General features: G+C 45.6%; 1 protein-coding gene across 5 annotated transcripts; it reads right to left on the bottom strand.

The window, feature by feature from the left end:
• Positions 1–220: 220 nt before the first annotated feature.
• On the bottom strand, positions 221–22,011 carry dop1a (DOP1 leucine zipper like protein A). Of its 5 annotated transcripts, none has more exons than XM_037454488.2 (38): positions 21,588–22,011; positions 20,459–20,659; positions 20,040–20,221; positions 19,759–19,929; positions 18,523–18,712; positions 18,187–18,285; positions 17,527–17,626; positions 16,639–16,748; positions 15,871–15,985; positions 15,656–15,776; positions 15,171–15,290; positions 14,839–14,956; positions 14,034–14,063; positions 12,782–13,042; positions 10,844–11,360; positions 10,330–10,613; positions 10,084–10,236; positions 9,875–9,975; positions 9,519–9,784; positions 7,271–9,398; positions 6,922–7,033; positions 6,516–6,698; positions 5,893–6,018; positions 5,657–5,791; positions 5,475–5,530; positions 5,270–5,374; positions 4,986–5,052; positions 4,627–4,771; positions 4,177–4,256; positions 3,550–3,659; positions 3,257–3,406; positions 2,628–2,689; positions 2,081–2,233; positions 1,820–1,956; positions 1,632–1,687; positions 1,372–1,536; positions 1,067–1,196; positions 221–890 (listed from the first exon to the last, which is right to left on the bottom strand). In XM_037454488.2, exons 2-38 carry the CDS (start codon positions 20,594–20,596, stop codon positions 582–584), a joined length of 7,485 nt encoding a protein of 2,494 aa, XP_037310385.2. In that variant the 5' UTR covers positions 20,597–20,659; positions 21,588–22,011; the 3' UTR covers positions 221–581. The 5 variants fall into 5 exon arrangements, with proteins under 5 accessions (XP_037310385.2, XP_037310388.2, XP_037310386.2 ...); XM_037454491.2 differs by having other exon boundaries at positions 16,639–16,721; XM_037454489.2 differs by lacking the exon at positions 21,588–22,011 and adding an exon at positions 20,976–21,042.
• Positions 22,012–22,161: the final 150 nt, after the last annotated feature.

Raw genomic sequence — 22,161 nt, 5'->3', positions numbered from 1 at the left:
GAACTATTTAACAGATGAAATCCATTTAGCTGGTTGCCTTTAAATGCTGCACAGCTGAGACACCTGAAGATGACTGAGCCTTCCACCTATAACAAGTCGAAATGTACGCGGTTAAAAAAAGGCTGTTTGACTTACTTTATAGTTAAAGGTTCTAAATCTGTGTACCCATATGTACAACACCTGTAATCCCAAACAAAGCACAATCACAAAATAGACTAGAGTATGTGCATAGTGTCAACGCATTTTTAATCTCATGACAACAGTGAGAGCGCATCTTGCCCTCCCATTACAAATCTTTATTAAGTCACGTCGATATGGAATGGCACAGCATCTTCACTTTTTTCAAAAGGATTCACATAAAATGTTAAAAGTCATCAAAGCTGCTCCATATATACAAATAATTAAAATGAAATACAATAGTCTTTAAAAAGTGAAATAATCATAAATACATAAAAAATGTACAAACTACCTTTTCCCCATTTGTATGTTCCTTGTTCTTTAATGTACAAGTTGAGGATTTTCACTAGTGTTGATAAATTGCGTATTAATTGGCCTCCCTCTCCCTGTGTGTGTTTGTGTTTTCACGTCTTGATGAGTCCTTCTAGAAAGTCCTTTTCTACCATTTCCTCGATGTTCTGTCGAGCTCGACTCCAGAAGACTTTCTGGCTCTCCAGTTTGTGGCCCTCCTTGTGGCTGGGGAAGGAGCCGTCTGCGGGGTTGTGGGCGTAGGCGGGGCCGGTGCGGCAGCTGGCCTTGCTGGTGAACACGTGGCTGAGCAGGTTGAAGAAGGGCAGAAGCTGCTCCATGCTGCGGATCACGTAGAGGGTCAGCATCAGGTGGCCCGGGTCCCAGGACAGCATCCGGGTGGAGCAGTCTTCCTCTGGGTTTTTCTACGGGAAGGGGAAATGGATTATAAAAATGGATGCGCCTTTCTGCACCCCGAATGAAGCGGGGTAGATCTGATTGAGAAAAGGGAGGCCTTAAATGAGTTTTTCCTGCATGTACTCTTGGAGTCCTTTGAATCCCTTTTAATTACTGTGTATCCAGGGGCAGAGGGGTTGGATACCTTGGCTCGTTTCCTCAGCAGCTTGGCCAGTCGGACCACGTAGGGTTTAAACTCTCTCTGGTGAGTCCCTTGGCGTCTCACTTCCAATCCTGAATCGTCTGAAGCCTCTGGGATGAAGGCCCAGCGGTACCTGTAATGAGACAGGAATAAACAACTTTCATCAAATTGATAAGTCAGTCAGTGTTTTAAGGGATCCATGCATTCATCAAAAATAGTGACAGGCTAGCATATTTAGCTAATTAAGTCCAACTGATTCCACAAAGAAATCACAGAGGCAATTATGACCATGGGTCGTCTGTACTGACATTTGAAACTGAGGCAGGCTCTCAGGAGGCAGGGCCAAAGCAAGGTCCAGGAGCTTGCAGGCAGACAGATAGAGATTCAGCCAGCGCTGGCTGTTGTAGGAGGTGGAGAAGCCATTCCCACCAGAATAGGTGGTCTCTAAGCCGGCCACGGACGGCCCTGAAGTCCTACGGGTGGAGAGAAGAGGATAAATCATCGAGCAAACACAGGCAGAAGTGAATTTATTATGGAACTATCCACTCTGTATTAACAGACAACATACCTTGATATGTCTTCATCTGCCATTAGCTCCTGCTCCATTAAAAGAAACACTTGAACCTGCAGGGAAACACATGTAGAATGTGTAAAGGAGTAGGAGTGTGTGTAAAATATGTGGAAAGGGCTAAAAGGAAGAAAAATGGAAAGATTTAACAAGTGAGCCAAAGGGAGAAAGCGACATCCAGTTCTCACCAGCTCAGTGATCATGGTTGGCCACAGCGAGGTGAGGTGTTGAGGGGACATGCGCAGCAGCAGCACTCTGAAGAACAGGAACACCTGGGCATGAAGGATGGGCACCTGAGGCAAACGCAGGCTCTCCACCAGACGCTCTGAAAACATGCATACACGAGCCTTTAAGTATCTGCTCAGCGCAGTCAAAGATGCAGGTGAATAAATCGAGTAGAAACCTCAGTACACAACGCAGGTACATGTTGAAAACGCTGCAGCATTTACCTTGTATGTCAGGCAAGTACTTCTGGTACTGGTCCACTTCACTGCTGTAGATGGTGAAAGCCAGGCGTTTGAGCAGCATGGCTCTCTGCTCCAGCTCAGCATCTCTGTTAGTGAACAGACTCAAAGAGCTGCTCTGGGCTACAGCCACCCGGGCTGAAGGGAAGCACACACAGTCTAATTTAACCCCTATATAGGCTACTATGTTTTTTCCTCATAAAAAAAGGATAGTGGGTGTCAAAAAGGTTTTAAAGATAAATTGATGAAAATATGTAAATTGTGAAATGTGGCATTAGCTATGTTACACCCACAGATATTTTTTCTCATGTGAACGGGCGAAAGACTTAACAGGAGTTTAAATATGAGTGTGTGTCTTCATCCAGACACATTTTAGGATGAATTGTGTCTGGTATGAGGCACAAAAAGGGCAAAACACTCATCGGTCTGCAAATGTCAGAAAGAAAACACGCGATGTGCTAAACGGTGTGAAATCACACCCACTGGTGACATGTACACGGTTACAAATAAACAAAAGAATCGTAAAGCTTACTCATGAGGTCTCTAAATGTAGTCTTGTCATGAGTCATCAAGTGGTCAATGATGGCTCTCCAGCTGAAAGATTAGAAAAGTACTTAATTAACAAACTTACCTTGAGCAACAAGACGAACCCTTCAATGCAACACTTATGTAAAATACGATATTTACTTTAATGAATCTCCGGTGTCCCCGAGATCTTATTTATCTTTTCAACAAAAAAAATAATAAATGTCCTATTTAGACAATAGATGTGTACCGACAGGGCACACACGGCCATGCTTTTTATTCATTACTAATTCAAACATTTTAAACAAAATATCAAAATGGGTCAATATCTAAGATTTGTTTGATTACACTTTGCGGATGGCTTGCTAGAGACAACGAATAAAGTTCATTAGCAATTAATACAATTATGCCCAGCCATATGTAAAAACAATGAACACACACATTTCATACACACACACACACACACGTGTATATACATACGTAAATATACACGCGCACACACATACACATATATGTACATACATACATATACGAGTGCCTCTTTCAAGAGTTATTGGGTCCAATATCATATTAGTTCTCGCTCACTTTCTTTTATAGCTAACATCTACTCCAACTACAGTTTCCTCTCCTACTCACTGGCTGACACAGGAGGAGTCCATTTGGAAAAAGGTGTGGTCCATGAAGAGGTCGAAGGCCTCCTTCTTCCAGGCGCGGCGCGTGTACTGGTACCCACTTAGGCTGCTCAACAGTTGGATGCAGGCCCGGTAGCTGGGGGCGTTGTGAGCACTGCCAGAAGGAGCAGGAAACATGCAACATAGACAGTTCATGTATTAACCAGTTAAAGCCATCGCACAGTGAAGATGTGAATTGAAGATGTTAACTTTGAGCATTTAGCCAAAAAAAAAAAAAGAGGGAGAAGACATCCCCACCTGTGGTTGCGGAGGTAGGGCACTACGTAGTGCATGATATTAACCAGCAGTGGGATCACCCTCTCCTTCTCATCACTGTAGAACACCATGTCCAGCAGATGAGCGAGCACCTAAGAAATGAATTCAGCATTCACTCATGTCAGTCTTACACATGCTTTTAGCAGCTTCAGTCCTTTCCAATTCAAAGTAGAACGTAGGAGTTTGCCTAGAACTATAAAGTGTACATCTAGTATATGCAGTAAACTACTGCACCAACCAACAGCATAATGAAAGTGCACTTGGCTTGATGCATTGCTTTGAATGAGCACATTAATCTATCAACTGCAAAAAGCCGAAAAAGCAGACGCACATCTGAATAATTAGCTTCTGGTTTAAATGGTACAGCTCACTTACAGCTTCACACAAAGCCTTCACTGGTCCACTAATAATCATTAAAGTAAAGGTGGGCAGGTGGTGGTAAATGCGTTAAGAGGAGAATAGCTGCAGTGTAGGACGGTGCTTCAGGGAAACAGGCGTAAATCTTGCTGGTAAATGTGAGCGAGAGAAGCTTAAGATGTCACAGAGATGAATAGTGATAACAGGCTGACAGGAAACAGGAAAGTTTTGCTGAGTCACAGAGTGCTTTACCTCGGCCAACAGTGTGAGGGCGTGAACGCTGTACACTGATGGAGTGAAGCTGGAGGCCTCCATCACTGTGAGCATTAAATCTATAAAACACATACCAAATGTTAGCAGCAGCTGCACAGCAGGAAGAGGATTAACGCTGCCAAGCAGCCACACTGTGCACAACATTCAAAGTGCTCTAATTTGACCCCCCCGTCTCACATTCAGGTTCTTCTTTTACACTTAATTTTAAGAGGGACAGCATCCAAGCTGCCTGCTAAGTCATCACTACTTCACAATCATCTGATAGAGCAACAAAGAAATCCTCTTAAATCAGGCAGCAAAAGTTTTTCCGTAGTTTGGTTTAGAATGGATTTAAGATCCATTGAAACTGGATTTTTTAAATGATATTGCATATTCAATGACACAGGGATTCTCCAGAGTAGTACTAAGTCCTTATAAACATCAGCCCACCTTCTACATCAGCTTCCAGGTTGGTTCCATCCACGACTATCTGGGGAGAGGCCTTCACCTCCAGGTTTCTCCTCAGCCATGTGGTTTGCTCCAGAGAGGAGCCTGCGATGGTCCCGATGGCCTCCACCACCTTATGGGTCACATCCTGCACACGCCAGGTACATACAGTCACTTGAGTTCAGCACAACTGTGGCGACTTTACAGCACGACATCAAAGAAGAACTTGTTAGTAAGACGATGTTATTGTGTGTTAAAGTATGTAGTTTAAGAAAAAAAAAATACTAAATAAAAAATAAAAAACTCTTTTTGATTGACAAAATTAAGAGATGAATAGCAGTCAAGGTGGCTCCAGTAATAACCTGCAGCTCCCGTTGGTCCTTCTTGCTCTCCAGATTTGGATTCTTCAAGATAAACTCATTTAGAACTCTAGAGAAAGCAACAGGAAAGGGTTAAATAAGGAAAATGAGCTAGTGAAAGTTGAATGTGTAATCTCCAGTGAATGATTCATTCATTTAGAACCACACTGTGACCATTTAACTCAGACCAACATCCACTAAAGTATAATTGTACAGGTTATACCCTGATTCGAGTAAATTGGCACATCAGCACCACACTTAAAAGATGAGAAAAAAGAGAAACCAACCCGAGTATGAGAAACTGTCCGGGGGCGGGCAGGCCCAACGGTACGGAGTCCTTCAACAGTACCAGCAAAGATGGCCAGCTGTCAACTAAACTGGACACAGAGATCCTAGGACACAAGAGATCATGAATGCAGAGTAAGGAGGTTGGAAGGCAGACACGGTGTCTACAAAAACGAATATATACACTACTGTGTGCAGTGGACTCACCTCTGCACATACGCATAGAAGAACTGCAGCATGCAGACCTCCAGAGAGAGATGCTTCTGTGGTGAAATATTAATATAATATTAGTGCCACAAACGACCATGAACAAGGCAAAAGGAAATGGGTATCAAAGGACTGGAAAAAAATGATCTAAAGATGGCAACAACAACAACAAAAACAACAACCTTGTCCTTTGCAATGGCAGGTGGCTGCTTGAGGACCTCTTTGACCGTCTGCATGACCGTCTCAGTGCGCATGGCGCTCACTGAGCGAACCAACTCCACCAGCAGCAGCTGTTCCTCACTGGCTAAAGGAATCACCTGAAAGACATGACATACATTAAAGTCACACTGAACAATGCGTTTACAGACTCAAAGAAGAGCTTAGTTTTTCCTTAACCACCGTTTATCAGAACACTCACCTTATTTCTGACCGGAGTCTTGACCTGTTTCCTTTCATTCCAAACATAGGCTATTGCGGCCATAAAGTGAGTACCATGGTTCATGGAGATCGGACCCAGCAGCTCGAGGATTTGCTGCCGCAGGTTCTGTAGAACGATGTTAGCAAGGAGGTACGGTCAGATTTATTATGCAAACTGTTTCTCTTACAGGCCATACTGCCACAAGAATATATTAAAGTGTGTAAAAACAGCTAAAAGCAAGAAATTAATCAACTGTATTACTACAAAATCAAATGTCCCACATTGTCTGCATTAAGGTGAGCAGCTAGTCATCTGTAAAGGCTGCAAATCAGCTCATTGAAAATGTAAAACAGCCACCTTTAGAAAAATTAGACATAATACTAATACATAATAATAATCAGGACATGGGCAATATGTTTTTACAAAAACCACAGAGCTGTGAAAGAAGTGACATTCTTTAAGCTCAATATTGAGATTCAGTTCTTACTGCTATTTTCATTATTAACCATTTTGAAAAGAGCTATATTACTTTCTCTGCAGAATAATTTTGGCCTGGCTGCAAACACATCACGCCTGTTATCTGTGAGCATTTCTTCTACTCAAAGTAACATCGCCTGATGTACCTTAGTGGAGCCCAGGTTGATGTTTGACGTAGAGGCAGCAGAGGCAGCCGTTGGCTTGTCTGAGCTGTCCGCCTGGTGGAGCACACTCCACAACAGGGTGACAGAAGACATGATGGTGTGGAGGATGGAAAGGATGCCTGATCGAGCCTCCGACAGGTGCTTCTGGTCAACACTCACTTGTAACTGAGAGGCAGAATGTGCACAAAGACAGTCAGTGTACTTTATGGTGCCAAAGATGTAGATCATATCAAGCATATCTTAATAAATTCCAACAAAAATATTGGTAAACTGCGGCAAAGAATTCTATAATTGCTTTATATTCATTTCATATTTGTGTGTGCGCGCTGAGGTTGTAAAAAATCGCAGAGGACTGAAGGAGCAACTTGTTGGTGCTCGGCGCCCTCACCTGGTGGTACTGGGAAGTGGGATCCAGCAGGCAGTAATGGATGATGGCTGTCACCCCCTCCAACACAGTCAGAATTAGGTCAGGAGGGATGCAGAGAGCCATCCACTGGGGTCTAGAACATTGCAATTATGAAATATGTTTAAAAACAATTATATGCAAAATTATGAATGCCAAACATGATCACCATTGATTCATCAAAGAGAAGGATGATATGTTGTGCAGCTATCGATAGTGCCATCTGGTGGCCGAGCTGAGCCTAAGCTTTATGACATTGCAATGCCTTGGTAATGTATGATGGTGCGTCATAATAATACTTCTCATCAGTCAAATCCATGTAGATAGATAGTACCTGGTGTCAGTTAGTCCTGTCTCGTAACGGTACTGATGGAGAAGATTGTCCAGGTTCCTGCACAGCTGCAGAGTGACCGAGGCCACCACCCTCCTCAGCACCCTCCCCATGTAAGGGAGAGTGGCCGTGATTAGTCCTATCCACTGGGGATGCATCTTACACGCATGGTGCTGATGCAGCGCCCTGATCACGGCGCACAGGAACATGCCCTGCGCTGTGATCGGCTGTCCGTGGAGGTATTGCAGTGATGTCATTGGCTGCTGAGGGTTGACATGCTCCACCTCCCCACCCAGCATCTCGAAGCCGGCCCCAGCACCGCCTCCTGTTCCTACGCCTCCCACACCTCCTCCCACGGGTCCCCCTTCTCCTCCTTCCTCAGCTGGCACCAGGACCCTGTGCTCGAGAACGACTAGGCTCTGCAGCAGTCGGAGCAGCTGAGACTGGACGGCGCTGCAGCTGTCTATCTGGTCCTCTGACAGGTTGATGACGCTGTCCTCTGACAGACCTTCCTCCACCGTGGCCACGTTGGCCTCTGCCACCTTCTGCTCGTGCCACTTCTGGGCACTAAATATGGAGGAGAGCAGGCAATGGAGAACCACTTTCTGGACTTTGCACTTAGAGAGGACGTCACTGATGAAACTCGCAAAGCCCTTGGCGGAGCCACCTGTGACTTTGACCAGCTCACTGAAAAGGAGCGTTAGGACCTCGACGCTGGTCAGCTGCATGGCCCGGTTCCCCGCCAGGTCCTGAGGGCCAGCTGTCAGGTGGGCAGAGTAATAGCTTCTCAGGAAGTACAGACAGAGGGAGATGATGATCTCCAGGTACATGGCACTGCGGAATGAGTGTGAGTGCGAGTCCTGGGAGATGGGGCAGTAGAAGTCTTTGCCCATGACGGAGACCCTGTGGCGGGCAAGGAGATTTTGGAGCAAGGACAGCTGCGGAGTGTAGGTGTTGTTGATGCTGGTGGTGGAGATGGCACTTACAAACCCTGAGGGAGCGGCTCTGAGCATGGAAGCGATGGCCGACAGGGCGTGTAGCGCCCGGGAGGAGTCGTACAGCTGGAGGTAGAGCAGAACGTGCTGGTAGAGAGGATGGATGTTAAAACGAGGCGGGGCAGAGGATGATCTGCGTTCCGTGACACTGACACCCCCGGAGGTCCCAACGGATCCCGCGCTGGGAGATCCGCTGTCACTCTCAATCTCTGACACCTCACCTTCCCCACAGCTGTACCAGTTCTCTAGATCCAGGCTGTCCCCAAAGAAAATACTGGTCGGTCGCAGTTTTTCAGCCTGAATTGCCATCTTTCGCTGCCTTGCCTCCTCTTTCCTCTTGGCCTTCTTGATCTTGGGCTTGGCCCCAGTGGATTTGTCTGACAGCCTCTCCATGATCTTCCCTTTAAGGCTGAGCTGGGTGCTGCTGTGGCTACGTTTACGGGACTGGAGGTCGTCCACCTGCAGGTTGTGGTCCAGGGTGGCAGGGTCAAAGCCATCCGGCAGTGTGACAATGGACGGTGAAGAGCTGTGGCGAGTGATGGTCTCTCTGTGCTCGTCCTCTGCAGACACGTCAGCCTGCGAGACATGGAGGAACTCCAGCGTGCCTCCAGCCAGCATCTCAGGTAGAGTCTGGTTGTTGGGACCCGGAGGAGGTCCGGCGTCCTGACAGGGACCAGTAGAGGTTTCTGAGGAAGTGCTGTCTGTGTCTGTCTGGAGCCAGTTTTCATGTTGAGATGAGACTTCAAAAAACGATCCATCGTCTACTAAACTGGAAACACGGTCCATCAGCTCTTTCATAACAGAAGACACAGCGTTCTCTATCGAGTCCTCAGACGCGTCACAAGAAGAACCAGGCTGTTGCTCCGAGCCATTGACTGGGCCAACCTCTGCTTCCTCAAAGCTGCAATTTTCCACTGTAGATGATTGAGAACCACTGGACTCAGAGCTCTGGAGCTCCCCCTGTTGTGCCGCGGGGTGATAGTCACCAGCTAGTTGCAAGTTCTCACTGCTCAGGCTCAGCAAGGACAGGCTGTCGCTCAGGGGGTTGACAGTGAGACAGAACGGCTCCATGTCCCCCATCACAAGGCCTCGGAGCTCCTCTTGTGTCCCCATCACCCCTTGGATCTGACCGAAGTCTTGAAAAGGAGAGAGAGAGGGAGAGAGAGACATGTGGATCACATACAGTCAATGTTTAAAGAAGGTACACCATACATGGCAGTGAAACTAAAAAGGCAGTATTACTGGCATTTGCTTACTGTCTGAGAAGCCGGAATCCCTCGTGTAGAGGGCTTCTGATGGCTCCTGTTCATGGGGTTCAGGGCACACCTGGGCCCAGTGGCGCTGGGCCTGCACCCTCTGAATGGATACTCGGTGGGTCTTGGGATGGAGCAGAACTAGCAGGAGAGGCTCTAAAACCCGAGCAATATCATGTCTCTGGAGAACCTGATTCAGCCAAGCCCGGCCAACAGCGCTAGTGCACGGATCCCAATAGCTCAGACTGTCGAGCATGATGAACAGAGATCTGAGAAGGACAAAGTGAAACGAAGATCACAAGGGCCCTTCTTTATACAAACTACAGTTCAAGAAAAAACAGTTCAATGTGGCTGTATACCTGTCAAAGGTGCGATTAAAAGGCGAGGATTTGTTGATGTTCAAATCTCTCGTCAAATGCCACAGCACAGAGAACTTCACATGGGCCTCCAGCTGAATTCTCTGAAAGCGAAGTGTGCATGAGCATGACTTTTTTTGACAGATAATGATGAAGCACATGCAGCTCTTTTGTGTGTGTTTCGTGGGATGTAGAGTGTCTAGTGCACTAACTTTGTCTCTGTGCATGAGCTGCTGGCTGATGACGTCCTCACAGATGCTGGAGGAAGGCACCAGGTTGTGGAGCTGGTAGAAGAGCTCCACGCTGCGTTGATGGTGCTGAGGAGTTCCTTCACTCAACTGGTCCCATAAGATCAGAGCTACACTCTGAGGGGGGGGGGGGGTGTGGGGAGGGAGATTTAACGGGGTTGACACAATAAAAAAAAATGTTTTCCACCGTTGGCTAAAGATGAACTGTACCTTAAAGAAGTTTGTCTTGTCAGCGATATATTTTAGGATTCCCTGAGTGAGTGGTGGCCTGATGACGACAGCTACCCGACCCTGGCTGGGGCTCATCGGCTGGGCGGACTCTGAGCTTCCCCCGGATGCAACGCTTTCAGCGGTCACCATGGCGACCGACTGGGTGAGTCCCACAAGGTCCATGACCAGGGAGATGGCCACACCCTGCAGGCTGAAGTCACTGGCCAGGCAGCAGGCATCCATCAGTGTCTGCAGCCACACTGGCAGACGGACCTGCTCGCTGACTGTATTGAAGGTGGATAGAAAGTATTCATGTCATGAATTGGACTGTAAAACAGCTGTACAACATACTGTTACTATGCCTACCATTAAATATTAAAAAACATCTTGTACACATCAAAACAGAGGGAAGATATTCTACTTAAAACCATGATCCCAGTAAGCCTTTCTATATACATCACTTTGAATGGCTTTGGGTATACCAGAGATAAGGAGGAAATGTAACCAAACTTACTGAACTGCTCTTCCTGTGAGGGTGAGGACTTGAGATTGCCTTCTGCGATGTAAACAGGGAAACTGGAGCATTCCAGGAAGAGTTGGCAGGCAGCGGTGAAGGCAGCAACCAATTCCCTCTGGACCAACCCTGCTTCTGAGCACGAGTCTATACGACCAGTGGGCTGGGAGCCTTCTAAAACCGGGGGCTCCAACACTATGATCTCGCCTTTTTCCCCCTGCGCTTTGTCCGCCTGCCCAGGCGTAATATACAAGGTGATGAGTCGGAAGAGAAACTGCTGAAAGTGCTCCAGGCAACACTGCATGACCGGTTTGTCCAGAGGCTTGTTCTGAGATGGGCCTGAGGAGCGCCGGCCTGTCTTGACCACTGTTTGGGGATGAGGGATTTGCTCAGGCTCATCCGGGCCATTGCCCTGGTACTGGACAAAGTCTGTGAAGCCACTTTCGCTTTTGCTTTGGGGGACTTTCCCATCCTCAAACACCTCACCACTGCCTCGCTCCAGAGTGGAAGGCATAGCCTGCAGGAGGAAAAAGGAGGACGTGTGAGAAGTGAGTGGAGAAACAAAGAGACCTAAAAAAAAGGTGGCTAAATAACTTACGTGTCCCACTGAGTCTTTCCCAGTGAGCCAGCCGCATGCACAATATCTGTGCACCTAAATACAATGCATTCTTTACACAAAATGTCGACATGATCCAACGGTCAGCCCCACCAACAACATCTGGAACATAACAGCCTGCCAACAATTTGATTAACAGATCATTTAGCAGAGAGACCCGCATTATAATAACAACTATATTTATTGTATTACATATATGTTTCCTATGGTTATGTTGAGATGAAACATAAGCTTAGATGTGATGTATTCCTATCTAGAATCAGCCTGAAGACTTAATCCATATCCCCTATATTGAGTAAATGCATACCTTAGAAGTAGTTAGTTATAGCAACAATGTACACACAGCTGTTGGGCTTGACCCAGGGGACTGCAGACAGAGGGGGTTCTTACTGCCTACAGTCAGCCTTTAGGAGCCAGAGGGCAAAGCATTCTGATAGAGGCAGCCTTCCCACTCTGGGGCCTGGACTCAGATGGCACGTTTGACAGCAGATTCTCTTTTATGTCCCTCAGGGTGGATGGGGGGGTTGCAGTAAGTATTTAGTGGATGTATGTGAAATGTTTTCCACTCCAATGGATGGGGCTCACCCACGAGGCATTGCTTGCTCATCTACTCTTCTTATTCCTGGGAGAGGAAAGGCGACCCGGGCTCAGCTGTTGGGTAACCATCTTCTGCGCCCTTCTCCCCCACGGGCCTACCTCAATCCATTCAGTCCCGACCCATCACCCGGCATTGGACCCTTTGACTGAACGCCTCACTGAGCCCTTGAACACTTAAAACAACCAGGCTGCTGGACGGGGACCAGGAGCAGCAGGACGGCCAAACGATGCATTTGGTCTGAGCGTGTCTTCAAATGCCTCGTGTAGAGGGAGTGCTGGATGACAGGGCCAGTCATGGGACCACCCAGCCAACACGGGCAGGAGAGCCGGAAGGGCCCCTGTTCAGGGACCAGGTCACACCATCAGAGCCTGATCTGATGGGCGTTTAGACTAACTTGTAGGGGAAGTAGGTCGAACTGGGATTTACGCTGAGTTGGGCCGCAACGGGGTCCATGCGTTTATCAAAAGATTTTTTAAAGGATCAACGACCAAACAGAGTCATCAGCTGGCAGGCTTTTTCAAAATACTGGCATTTGGCATGGCTGGGGCATTACATTTGTTTTGGTGCTTGTGAACAATTTCTATTTCAAACTGACCACTAAAGCAAAGAGACACTCTGATCCCATCGGAATTTAAGTGACAGAAAAAAAAAACTGACACAAGGATGGATGGAGAAGAGCATTTCCCTTACAATTTTGTGGAACTTTTCCCCCACTACTTCTCACCTGTTTGCCCTCCTTGCCCCTGCTCTCGTCACTTGCCGGGTCTGAGCGATTGGCGGTGGGGTTCAAGTGGCCCTGGAGGCCCGACGGCAGGGCCAGAGGTGACACCAGCGGGGGCTGAACTTTGCTGAGAATCTTGGAGCAGAGACGAAGGCAGTGGGTGAGCTCCCCGAGGCCCAGGGCCTGCAGGTGACAGGTCAGGGCTGCCAACATGCGCAACAGCAGCTGAGGAAGGTGCTCCGTCTGGATCTCTATGTAGGTCTCCTGAAATGTTGGAGACACGCAGAAGGGAAGTTAGGGCGAGAGGAAGCGGAGTAGTTATTGGGTTTCTGGAAGGAGGTGAACCTGGTAGAATGTAATTACGGCCACTAACTAAAGCCGATAGGGGACTTTAATTGACACTTTTAAAACTATTGATTTTTATTTATTTTTTTAAATAGTTTGCTTGGTTTAATATTATTAAACACAAATTGAAACCTCAATTAATCTCATCTCTTATACTCCTAGTTATCAGAGTATGAATAGCATACAAGCGAGGTAGAGGTAAAAAATGCAGGAACAAAGTATAAAAAAACTTGAATGTTCTATAAAGAACAAAATCTAATATGCTACGGTCAGGTCCAGCCTCCAAATAAGAATATTAAAGCTTAGATTCCGCGGTTTACCGTTTTCCAAAGACATGCCTACAATTTTCCATTTGGTTTTTGAATGTTGGATTTTATTTTATTCTAGTAAAAATATATACACACAAGGCTGACATTATTTTCCTGGAAAAGGCTCTTCCCAGTTGGATCAGACCCAGAACCTTCCTTTTCCCCCGTTCTCATGAGTTTGGTTTTAAAAACAAGTATTTTGACTCAAGCAAAACACGTTATGTTAAGAACAAATAAATCATATAGAAATTATCGTAACATGAAGTAAATTAGAGGAGTCATATTTCTTACAAATATGTGAGCAGTGCAATAGCATAGAACTGCATGCATGCTAAACAGAAAACACACTGGGCAGAGATTTCATTTTCACAAGATCCGCACCAAACAGCCAGGGTAGGTTTTCACCACACATAATGACTGTTAGCATCCCACTTCACCCTCTGGATCATTTTATTTAGTATTAAAATATGTCTGAAATGATCACTCAAAGCAGGGCAGGAACAACGCTGGCCTGGGGGATGTTGGCAGGACGTTGCAGAAATGTTATCGTAGCCTCAGTGAAGCAGGGCGAGGTGAAAAAGCAGGAAAGAACAGTACTTTACCTGGCAGATTACCCTCATGCTTCTAGTAGGCTTAAGGAGAAAGAGCAGATCGTTTGAACAGACAGGAGCAAGCAGAGCACACGCCACACAACACCTGGTTTGTAGTAACACACTCTGTCTCTCGCTCACAGAACGCAAGGTTCCCTTTGTCAAGCTCTTTCAAGCAAATACACACAGACATTCAAGCATTTAGAGGGTAAAACAAGAGGGAGGGGTTTCCAAACTGTTCGGATAGGAAATTCTGTATAGACAATCATAGTTCTATGTAAGTAGACACAGGCCTTTTTGAACCGGATGGCAAAAACATCCCAAGGCTGGAATTAAACTTTTTTTTAAGGGTGGAAAGCCCAAGCCTGGGCAGGAGACGAGAGACTGTAGATGAGGGAAGAGAACGGATGTTTTGGAGGGACACACACACACACACACACACAAAAAAGAGGAACATTTTGAGGAAACTGAAATCTCTAAAATGAAACTTTCAAATATGGGAAGAGAGACTGAATAATGGCAACAGCATCAAGGGAAACATAATGAATGGAAAAAAAGGTTTAAGAGTCTAATGGTTGAGTCAACGCAAGGACAGAAACGGGAAGACAAAATTGTGCAATAGACATTAAGGCAAAATGAGACAAAAAAGACAAATAGAGAAAAAACAAAGCAAAATGGAAAACTGACAGAAACAAATAGAAAGACTGAGTAAGAGACAGGGATAAATAGATGAGAAAGAAAGTGGAGAAGAGAAGAGACACACACAGAAAAACAGATCGAGAAAGACAGGTAAAAGAAGAAAGAAAGAAGTTCTCACCAAAGAAACAATATCCAGCAGGAAATCAACCAGCTGACAGAACTCCACCAATGAGAGCTCTGGAGGCTCAAAGCTCCCAGCATGCCGTGGGGCACGTGTGTTGCTGTTCATTGTCCTCCTGCAACACAAGCAAACGTTAGTATTTTTCTAGATGTTGAGCAGTGAACTAGTGTGTAAACCTGTGGATCCACTTTGTTTGAGGTCAGTAGTGGAGTTCTGCGGTTATGGTTGTGGGAAACGCATGGGAAACTAGCTCTGGCCTGCTGATATTTAGTCCGTCCATAAAGTGCCAGATTGTGTACTTACGCACACATGAATTTGAACAAACAAACCTGCAGCACTCCTCAAACCAACGAGCGATGTAGTCCCACATGTAGTACGGCTCAAACGAGTTGAAGAGGAGGTTGGCCGTTTTAATCAGTTCGGCCGTCTTCTTGTTCTCTCGTAGTTTACTATGACAGAAGGTTCGTTTAGCATCTTTGTGTGAGTGGATAAAAAAACGAACAGAATTCTCCGTTATCATGTCAGCCATGTTTCAAGTTGCTTATTGTGTAGAGATATCACAATTTTATCACTTCAAGTTCAAAACTTGAATGTAAAATACAACATTTTGACTGACAAGTCTTTTTGATGGCCATTTCTCATTTTGTTAATAAACTTATAGCATGCATTTTGCTACTTTTGTTTTGCCAGTTAGCAGGCTGTAAATAAAGGTTGCTCAAGGTAGTTTAGAAAATATTCTAATGCTGAAATGATTAGACTATTTATGGTTGTAAGGTCAATTTCCTTTTCATCAGATGCATGGGCTGTGTATAACCTGCTGAGGTGCGTCTGATCTTTGCTGAAGGGACTCTGGCTCTGGAGGTCCAGCTCTGTTCGGCACTGCGTGTGAAGAGTCCGAAACACCTCGATCAGAACATCCTCTAGGATTGCTGGACCTGGAGAGATAGGTACATACATTTATTGGCGGCCTGTGTGACATATTTACATCACTAACTACACTGTCGGACTCTACATCCATAGACTGGTTACCAAGTTCTGGTTTGTCCAGCAGACTGATGAGGATGCGAAATGGCTTGAGGTCGTGCATGAGGACGCTCTCCTCTTCCCCGCCCCGGGCCTTGCCCTGCAAGATCCCCACCATTGCCTGAAAACACACAGTCACACACACACACACACCTCTATTACAATAAACTATCAAAGTATCTTAAGTCCAGAGCGTTTTTTCTCACCATTTTGCCTATAATATTTGGCACAACTAGTCGCATTCCAATTTAAATGTTTCCCCTGGGTGTTTCACGCTTCGTCTGCCACTTAATGGTGTGAAGTCAAGAACAGACGGTCTCTGTAGTACCAACGCTCTCCCAATGGAGGGAGCTCCAATAGCTTTTTCAGAGCAGATGGCGGACAAAAATAATTACGATTACAAAAGAAAAAGCACATTGAAAAACAAAACTTGCCCTCCTGTCAGCTGTTTGCCTCCCTCCTGTCATTCCAATGCACATCCGTTTCAAGCATGACAGGACAGACTACACAAGTGTGTCCATCTATGCAAAAGACTGGGAGGATGGAGAACTTCAAAAAGACACACTACTGGGAGTGGGAGAAGAAAGCAGGACGCACATGCAAACCCCAGAGGACGTGGAGGAGAAAGATTAAAGGGACGGGATAAATTGGGCGGCTTCCCAAACAGAACAGGATCTGCCAAACACACTTGGTCTTCCCCTCATAGACATACGTCTCAGGATTTTTTCAGGAAGTTAAATTTAAAGTAATCAAAGAACTTTTTTTTGCAGTTACCTGGACTAGCATGTCTTTAGAAAAGGTGTTGAAGTAGTGGCTGGCGTGCTCCTCTGGGTTGCTCTGCCGAGTGCTGCGGGGGCCTGTTATCACCCCGTTGTTGTCGAAGCCTTCAAAATGAAAAGACGTGGAGTCATGATGGTGTAAATACTCAGATGTACATCCAGAATATGTGAGCACAGGGCGAGAAGCAAAGGACCTGTCCGGAGTGACAGAAAATTGAGTTTTAATCTTTATGGGTAAATGTATTATTATTAATAAATACAGTATAACATTTATTTCTATCTTCTCTTCTTTGAAGTTCTTCTTCTTGTTGTTCCTTTTTAAAGTCCTAATGGGCTGTTGGAAACAAATTTCAGCCGCAGTAAAAAAATATAAGCCAGATTCATAGTGGTACAAGCCATCAATCATCATTCGCGATTCATTGAAGGTGCGCCTTTTAATCCAGTGCGCCTTATAGTCGGAAATCCCACTCATTGAGGAGGAAAGCTCCCTGACTGACCCATAATCAGGCTTCAACTGGAATTAAAACTGTTCAGTATTTAGATAGTTTCGTTTGTTTTGGATCACTTATGTTGATCTAAAATCTGACATATTGCAATATAGTGACTGTTGCAAGTTGCTTTGGAGGTCAGTGTCCATCATGAGCCATGCAGACACTTACCAGCATGTTCATCCACAGTGTTGCAAACAAGAGAAAATACAGTAAGACAATGACCACAGCATACAATAGAACAGTCACTGAATGTGCCACACAAAAAACACATTTCGGTGTATTCCTGTTTTCTTTGACCAAATATGAATTCCTCTCTAAATATTCCAGAAATAAAGTTTTTGAACCTTGGTACATTAAAATGTTGGTACTGTGCCTGTGTGTGTATTTCGCACCCAGCAGCCAGGCGTAGAGTCTGCGGTTGAGCGACATGTCTCTTCTCAAAACCACATGCAAAGCTGCTGACAGGATCCGGATCATGTCAGGGCGAGTCGCCTGGACACAACAAAGAAGTTTAAAAAAAATGACTTTGTGACTGATTTTGTGTCTCACACACTTCCGCACTTCCAGCCCTGACAGGTCCAGACATTTTTTGGGGAGAATTCAACAAGCAGCCAGCATGTGCCTCAGAGGGACCTAATCATGATCAAACTCATGCAGATGCACAAGGAACAAGACACAGTTAATACTGGGCTCTCGTTATTGTAAGACACACAGTATCATTTCTGTTAGAGGAATTGAATGTATTGTATATTTTTTACATTGTTGATTCTGTACACATGACATCCATTGCAGTCTGTCCATCCCGGGAGAGGGATCCCTCCTCTGACGTTCTCCCTAAGGTTTCTTCCCTTTTTTTTTCCCCCATTGAAGGTTTTTTTCATATTTTGGGGAGTTTTTCCTGTGCCGATGTGAGGGTTTCGAGACAGAGGATGTTGCATGTGTACAGACTGTAAAGCCCTCTGAGGCAAATTTGTAATTTGCGATTTTGGGCTATACAAAATAAAATGAATTTAATTGAATTACCAAACTGTGGCTAACACAGCTCTCCTTACCTGGCTCATGTGGAAGGGGAAGCAGAAGAGGATGAGGTCCAGGGTGCTCCTCTGCACCAACACACTGGAGTCCTGGACTGAGGTACTGACCGCCTCCACCTGGTGAGAAACAAGACACATGATTAATCAAATTGCCTATTCATGTTAATATCATTTTAATCTAGAGCATTAAACAAAATTATAATGTCAACGCCTCAGTCAAAGATCTACGGGGAAAGTGGTACGTTTTAATCATCTGAGAATGGTGTGCAAACCTTTTCAGTGTAAGAGCACACAATGCTCTCAATCTGTATTATTGAGAAAAGGATGTTGGTATTGCAATGAACAGTCACGTACCATGAGCTCGATGTCACTGCCGATGACGTAGAGCTGGTCTTCCATGGACAGCTTGCGATTGAGGTGCAGCAGGACAAAGGTCACCCCGGGGAGACGCACTGCAGGGCTGGTCAGGATGCTGCCCCACAAGGCACTGTAGAAGGCCGCCTGCTCCACCGCCGCTGCCACCTTCTCCAACAGGGTGTTGGTTCTGATGAATAACATGGGAACATTTGACACGAAAACACACACGTCCGCGGATTGAACTTCTGCTACACGAGCACCTCAGAGCGATCCCTTCCCAAAAGCAAAGCTGGCACCTGGACCTAAAAAGAATACTTGTAAAGGTTGTTGAAGATTGACTAGTGTGGAGTCAGTACACCAATGTAATCGTCTTTATGGCGAAAAGAGCCACAGGGAGAATGTTCTAGCTGGTTGTGTCGGAGTCACATATTGATAATATTTTCTGAGTTGCATTAGTTGCACAGATTTGAGTGCTTCTTGGTCAACTAAACATCTCACAGTACGATCACATCATGAAACAAAATACATTGAGAGAGCGAGCGAGAGCGAGAGCGTGACATTTGGAGCTCATTGCGAAGCTTTGATCTCACAGGTATCTACACATACTGCATAACAAATGTAATTTGGGAAAATAATGTGGTTTTAGGATTTCGGCTGATGTGAGGCAAATGTCCTCGGTGTGAAATAAAATGACTATCACTCACAGGACAAGGTAACATGATGTAGTAAAATAATCTTCGGTAAAACTTTCCTGCTAAACCAATTTAAAAGATTTACCGTGACAATTTAAGCTTAAACTATAACAGCAACGCCCTCTAGAGGCCGTGAGAATAATTAACAGCCGCACTGATGAGTTAAGTCAATTCACTTCTTTTTTAACATCGGAGACAGCTTTCACAACTATATGAACAGAAAATGGGAACACAATCAAGTCAATATATGACAAACAAATCGATAATAGACAGACTTCAAATTTCTAGATATCCTAAATGTAAACAGCGGACACACGTCCCTGGAATCAAACCCTAAAAATGTTCAACTGAAGAGACAAAAGTCTGTGCCATGAGGTTGAAACATCAATCTTGCAATGAGTCACATCTCAGTCAACATTTACACTATGTGAAATCAATTCCTTTCCAAAATACGCTTTAAAAGTCCTTTTCCTAATGGCCTGTTCCGGTAGCCCCGGTGTGCATTAGAAGTGTCTTTTCCTTCCATCCCGCCTCTTCCCACCTGTCGTAATACTCAGAGCCCTCCTCCAGGCCGGGCAGCACCCCGGTCAGCAGTCCCTGTAGGCCTGGCTTCAGAGTCTTTCCCAGGGGCAAGTAGTAAGTCTCGTAGAGCCCCAGCAGCACCGGCTTCACAGACATGGCGGCATTGGAGAGTAAAGGGAAGAGCCCAGAGCTTTGGGGATGTAACAAAAACAAACAAAAAAATATCAATTATTTTGATACTAGCAGAAAGATTTATGTCCAGCAAACTAGTGGCCAGTGTGCGTGCAACTACAGCATCACCTGTATAGAAAGAGGTCTTTGGCCAGCCTCTTGGGTCCAATGATCTTGAAGATGATCTCGTAGGTCTCCAGGGCCTTGCGATGGACCCCGCTGGGCAGCGCAGGGTGAAGGCATTGGGCCAGCCGTTTGCCTATCGTCAGCTTCTTGGGAACCACTTGGTATTTTGCATTGTTCTGCAAAACCTGAGACAGGAACGGTGGACATGAAGCGTGAATTCACAACCAGTGTACACCGACAACATTCCTCAGTGTAATTCACGCAAGAGCAGATTAAACGTGACTTTGTTATAGCATGCTAAAAATAAAATGCTTGCATTTTTAAATGTGCATTCAACCGTTCTTGTTTTTCGGTGCAGGAATCAAAACGTGCAGCATGTAAACTATAGCAGTGTTTGACGGCAGCCTGACGGAGGTCATCACCTTGTTGAGCTTGCCCAGCGCAGAGATGAGGTCTGCCCACTCACTAGAGTACTCAAAGTTCTTGAGGGCTTTGTCCACTGCTGCCACATAGTTCCTGTACTTGGAGTCACTGAGCAGCTCCACTTCCTCTGCGTTCATTCTCCTGGGTGGTTATTGCGCTAAAGTGATACACCAGGCACACATATGTACATCACACCGCAACTGAAAAACAACAAGAAAAGAACAGAAGGTCAAAAACACCAACTGATAACGGGTTGAGGTCGATCTACATGAGATAAAAGGCACTTTACGTTGGTCCAACCTAGTACATGTCAGAGTGTAGCTATGGCCACTTTAAAAGACAAAGTATGGCACAAACGCACATTTACAGTCTGTTTTTTTGTGTGTTTGGAAAAGGAGGGATACCATCGAGAATGACCAAGGATAAAACTCTGCAAAAGCTGGATGAGGATGAGGATGAGGATGAGGGTGTGTGTGTGTGTGTGTGTGTGTGTGTGTGTGTGTGTGCAGTCCATACCACACTGTGAAGCTTCGCCCCTCTTCTAAAAGAGAGTTTGATCTTGATTAGACACAGCCATTGAGGGTGGAACTATTTACACGGCTGATGACTCAGTGCCAAGAAGTTAGTTAGTTAGTGAGCCCTCGAGCACCCTGCAGCCGGGCGGTGACTAATTAATATTACACACACCTGTGCCGTTCCCGCTGCGGCAACTTCACGTTGGGTCAAACAAGACGCCATAGATTCACTGAAAGGAGCCGGGCTCGTATCAGACGTTTGGATTGTAATGAAGTACAGTTCTGAAACGGCAGCGTCCGAGCGCAGGCTTGTAACGTTATTCAAAATGTCAGGGGGAATTAAACGTTGTGTGTCTTAGCTGACTGGAGTACGTGTGTCAACCTGTCGTGGCGGGTAACACATAAGGGAGGAGGGGGGGAGGACATATATTATAAAACGCACATTTGACGTAGCTCCGGGATGAATTGCGTTCAATGTGCCACTAGCGTTTAGCATTCCTGTTTTAGTGGCGCGAGCTAGCAGCCACCTTGCCACTAGCTAGGTGAGGTGATTTCTGCTAACGGATAACGTTACATTGCAGCGTTGACAAATCGAGCCGATGAAATTGCTTACCGTTATACGATATAGGACAGCAACTGTGATTCAATCATGAGCCCGGTTGGCTGAGTAGAAACCGCTGACAACTTCGATAATGTGACTGGAGAGCAACCTAACGTAACGTTTGTAGCAGGTTGTTTGAATGCCGGAGATGCAGGGCCCGGCTCCGATGTCTCCCGTTCACATGAGTTCCCTTGACAACAAGGCGTCGGAGGCAGACGATGTGTAATTGTATCCTACATATTCTTACTCCTCTTTGTGTTGTCCGGCGGTGTGTAAATAAACACTGATGCGCGCATCAGTAGCTGCCAGGGCCAAATGATACAAAGCGAGACGATTGACAGCTCCCAGACTGCACTGCAGATTAGCTGTACGTCCAACCATAGCGTCCAACCGCCCCGCTCTTCCGCATGGATGTTTTCCGCCTCTTAGTTGTGTCAAGTCACCAGAAATATAATCGGAAGTATATATATTTTTTCATCAAATTTAACTGACTTCGAAATGTGTCTGTAAGTTGCCGTACGATTCAACTGTTTAGCTGTAAGCATGTGTTACCACGGTGACAATAAAAAGAACAACCAGAGCAAGC

The sequence above is a fragment of the Pungitius pungitius genome, chromosome 11, assembly GCF_949316345.1.
Source record: "Pungitius pungitius chromosome 11, fPunPun2.1, whole genome shotgun sequence".
NCBI classification, from domain to species: Eukaryota; Metazoa; Chordata; class Actinopteri; order Perciformes; family Gasterosteidae; genus Pungitius; species Pungitius pungitius.
This window is presented reverse-complemented; position numbering and strand designations above follow the sequence as displayed.

Bases quoted from the DNA above. Each gene is read 5' to 3' on its own strand.
- dop1a (XM_037454488.2), bottom strand. From the start codon at position 20,596: ATGAACGCAGAGGAAGTGGAGCTGCTCAGTGACTCCAAGTACAGGAAC. The intron at 13,043-14,033 runs GTAAAGTACTGT...CCAACATTTCAG, and splicing joins GCATGAGGGTAATCTGCCAG to GAGACCTACATAGAGATCCA. The intron at 5,053-5,269 runs GTTGGTTTCTCT...TGCTTTCTCTAG, and splicing joins GGACAGTTTCTCATACTCGG to AGTTCTAAATGAGTTTATCT.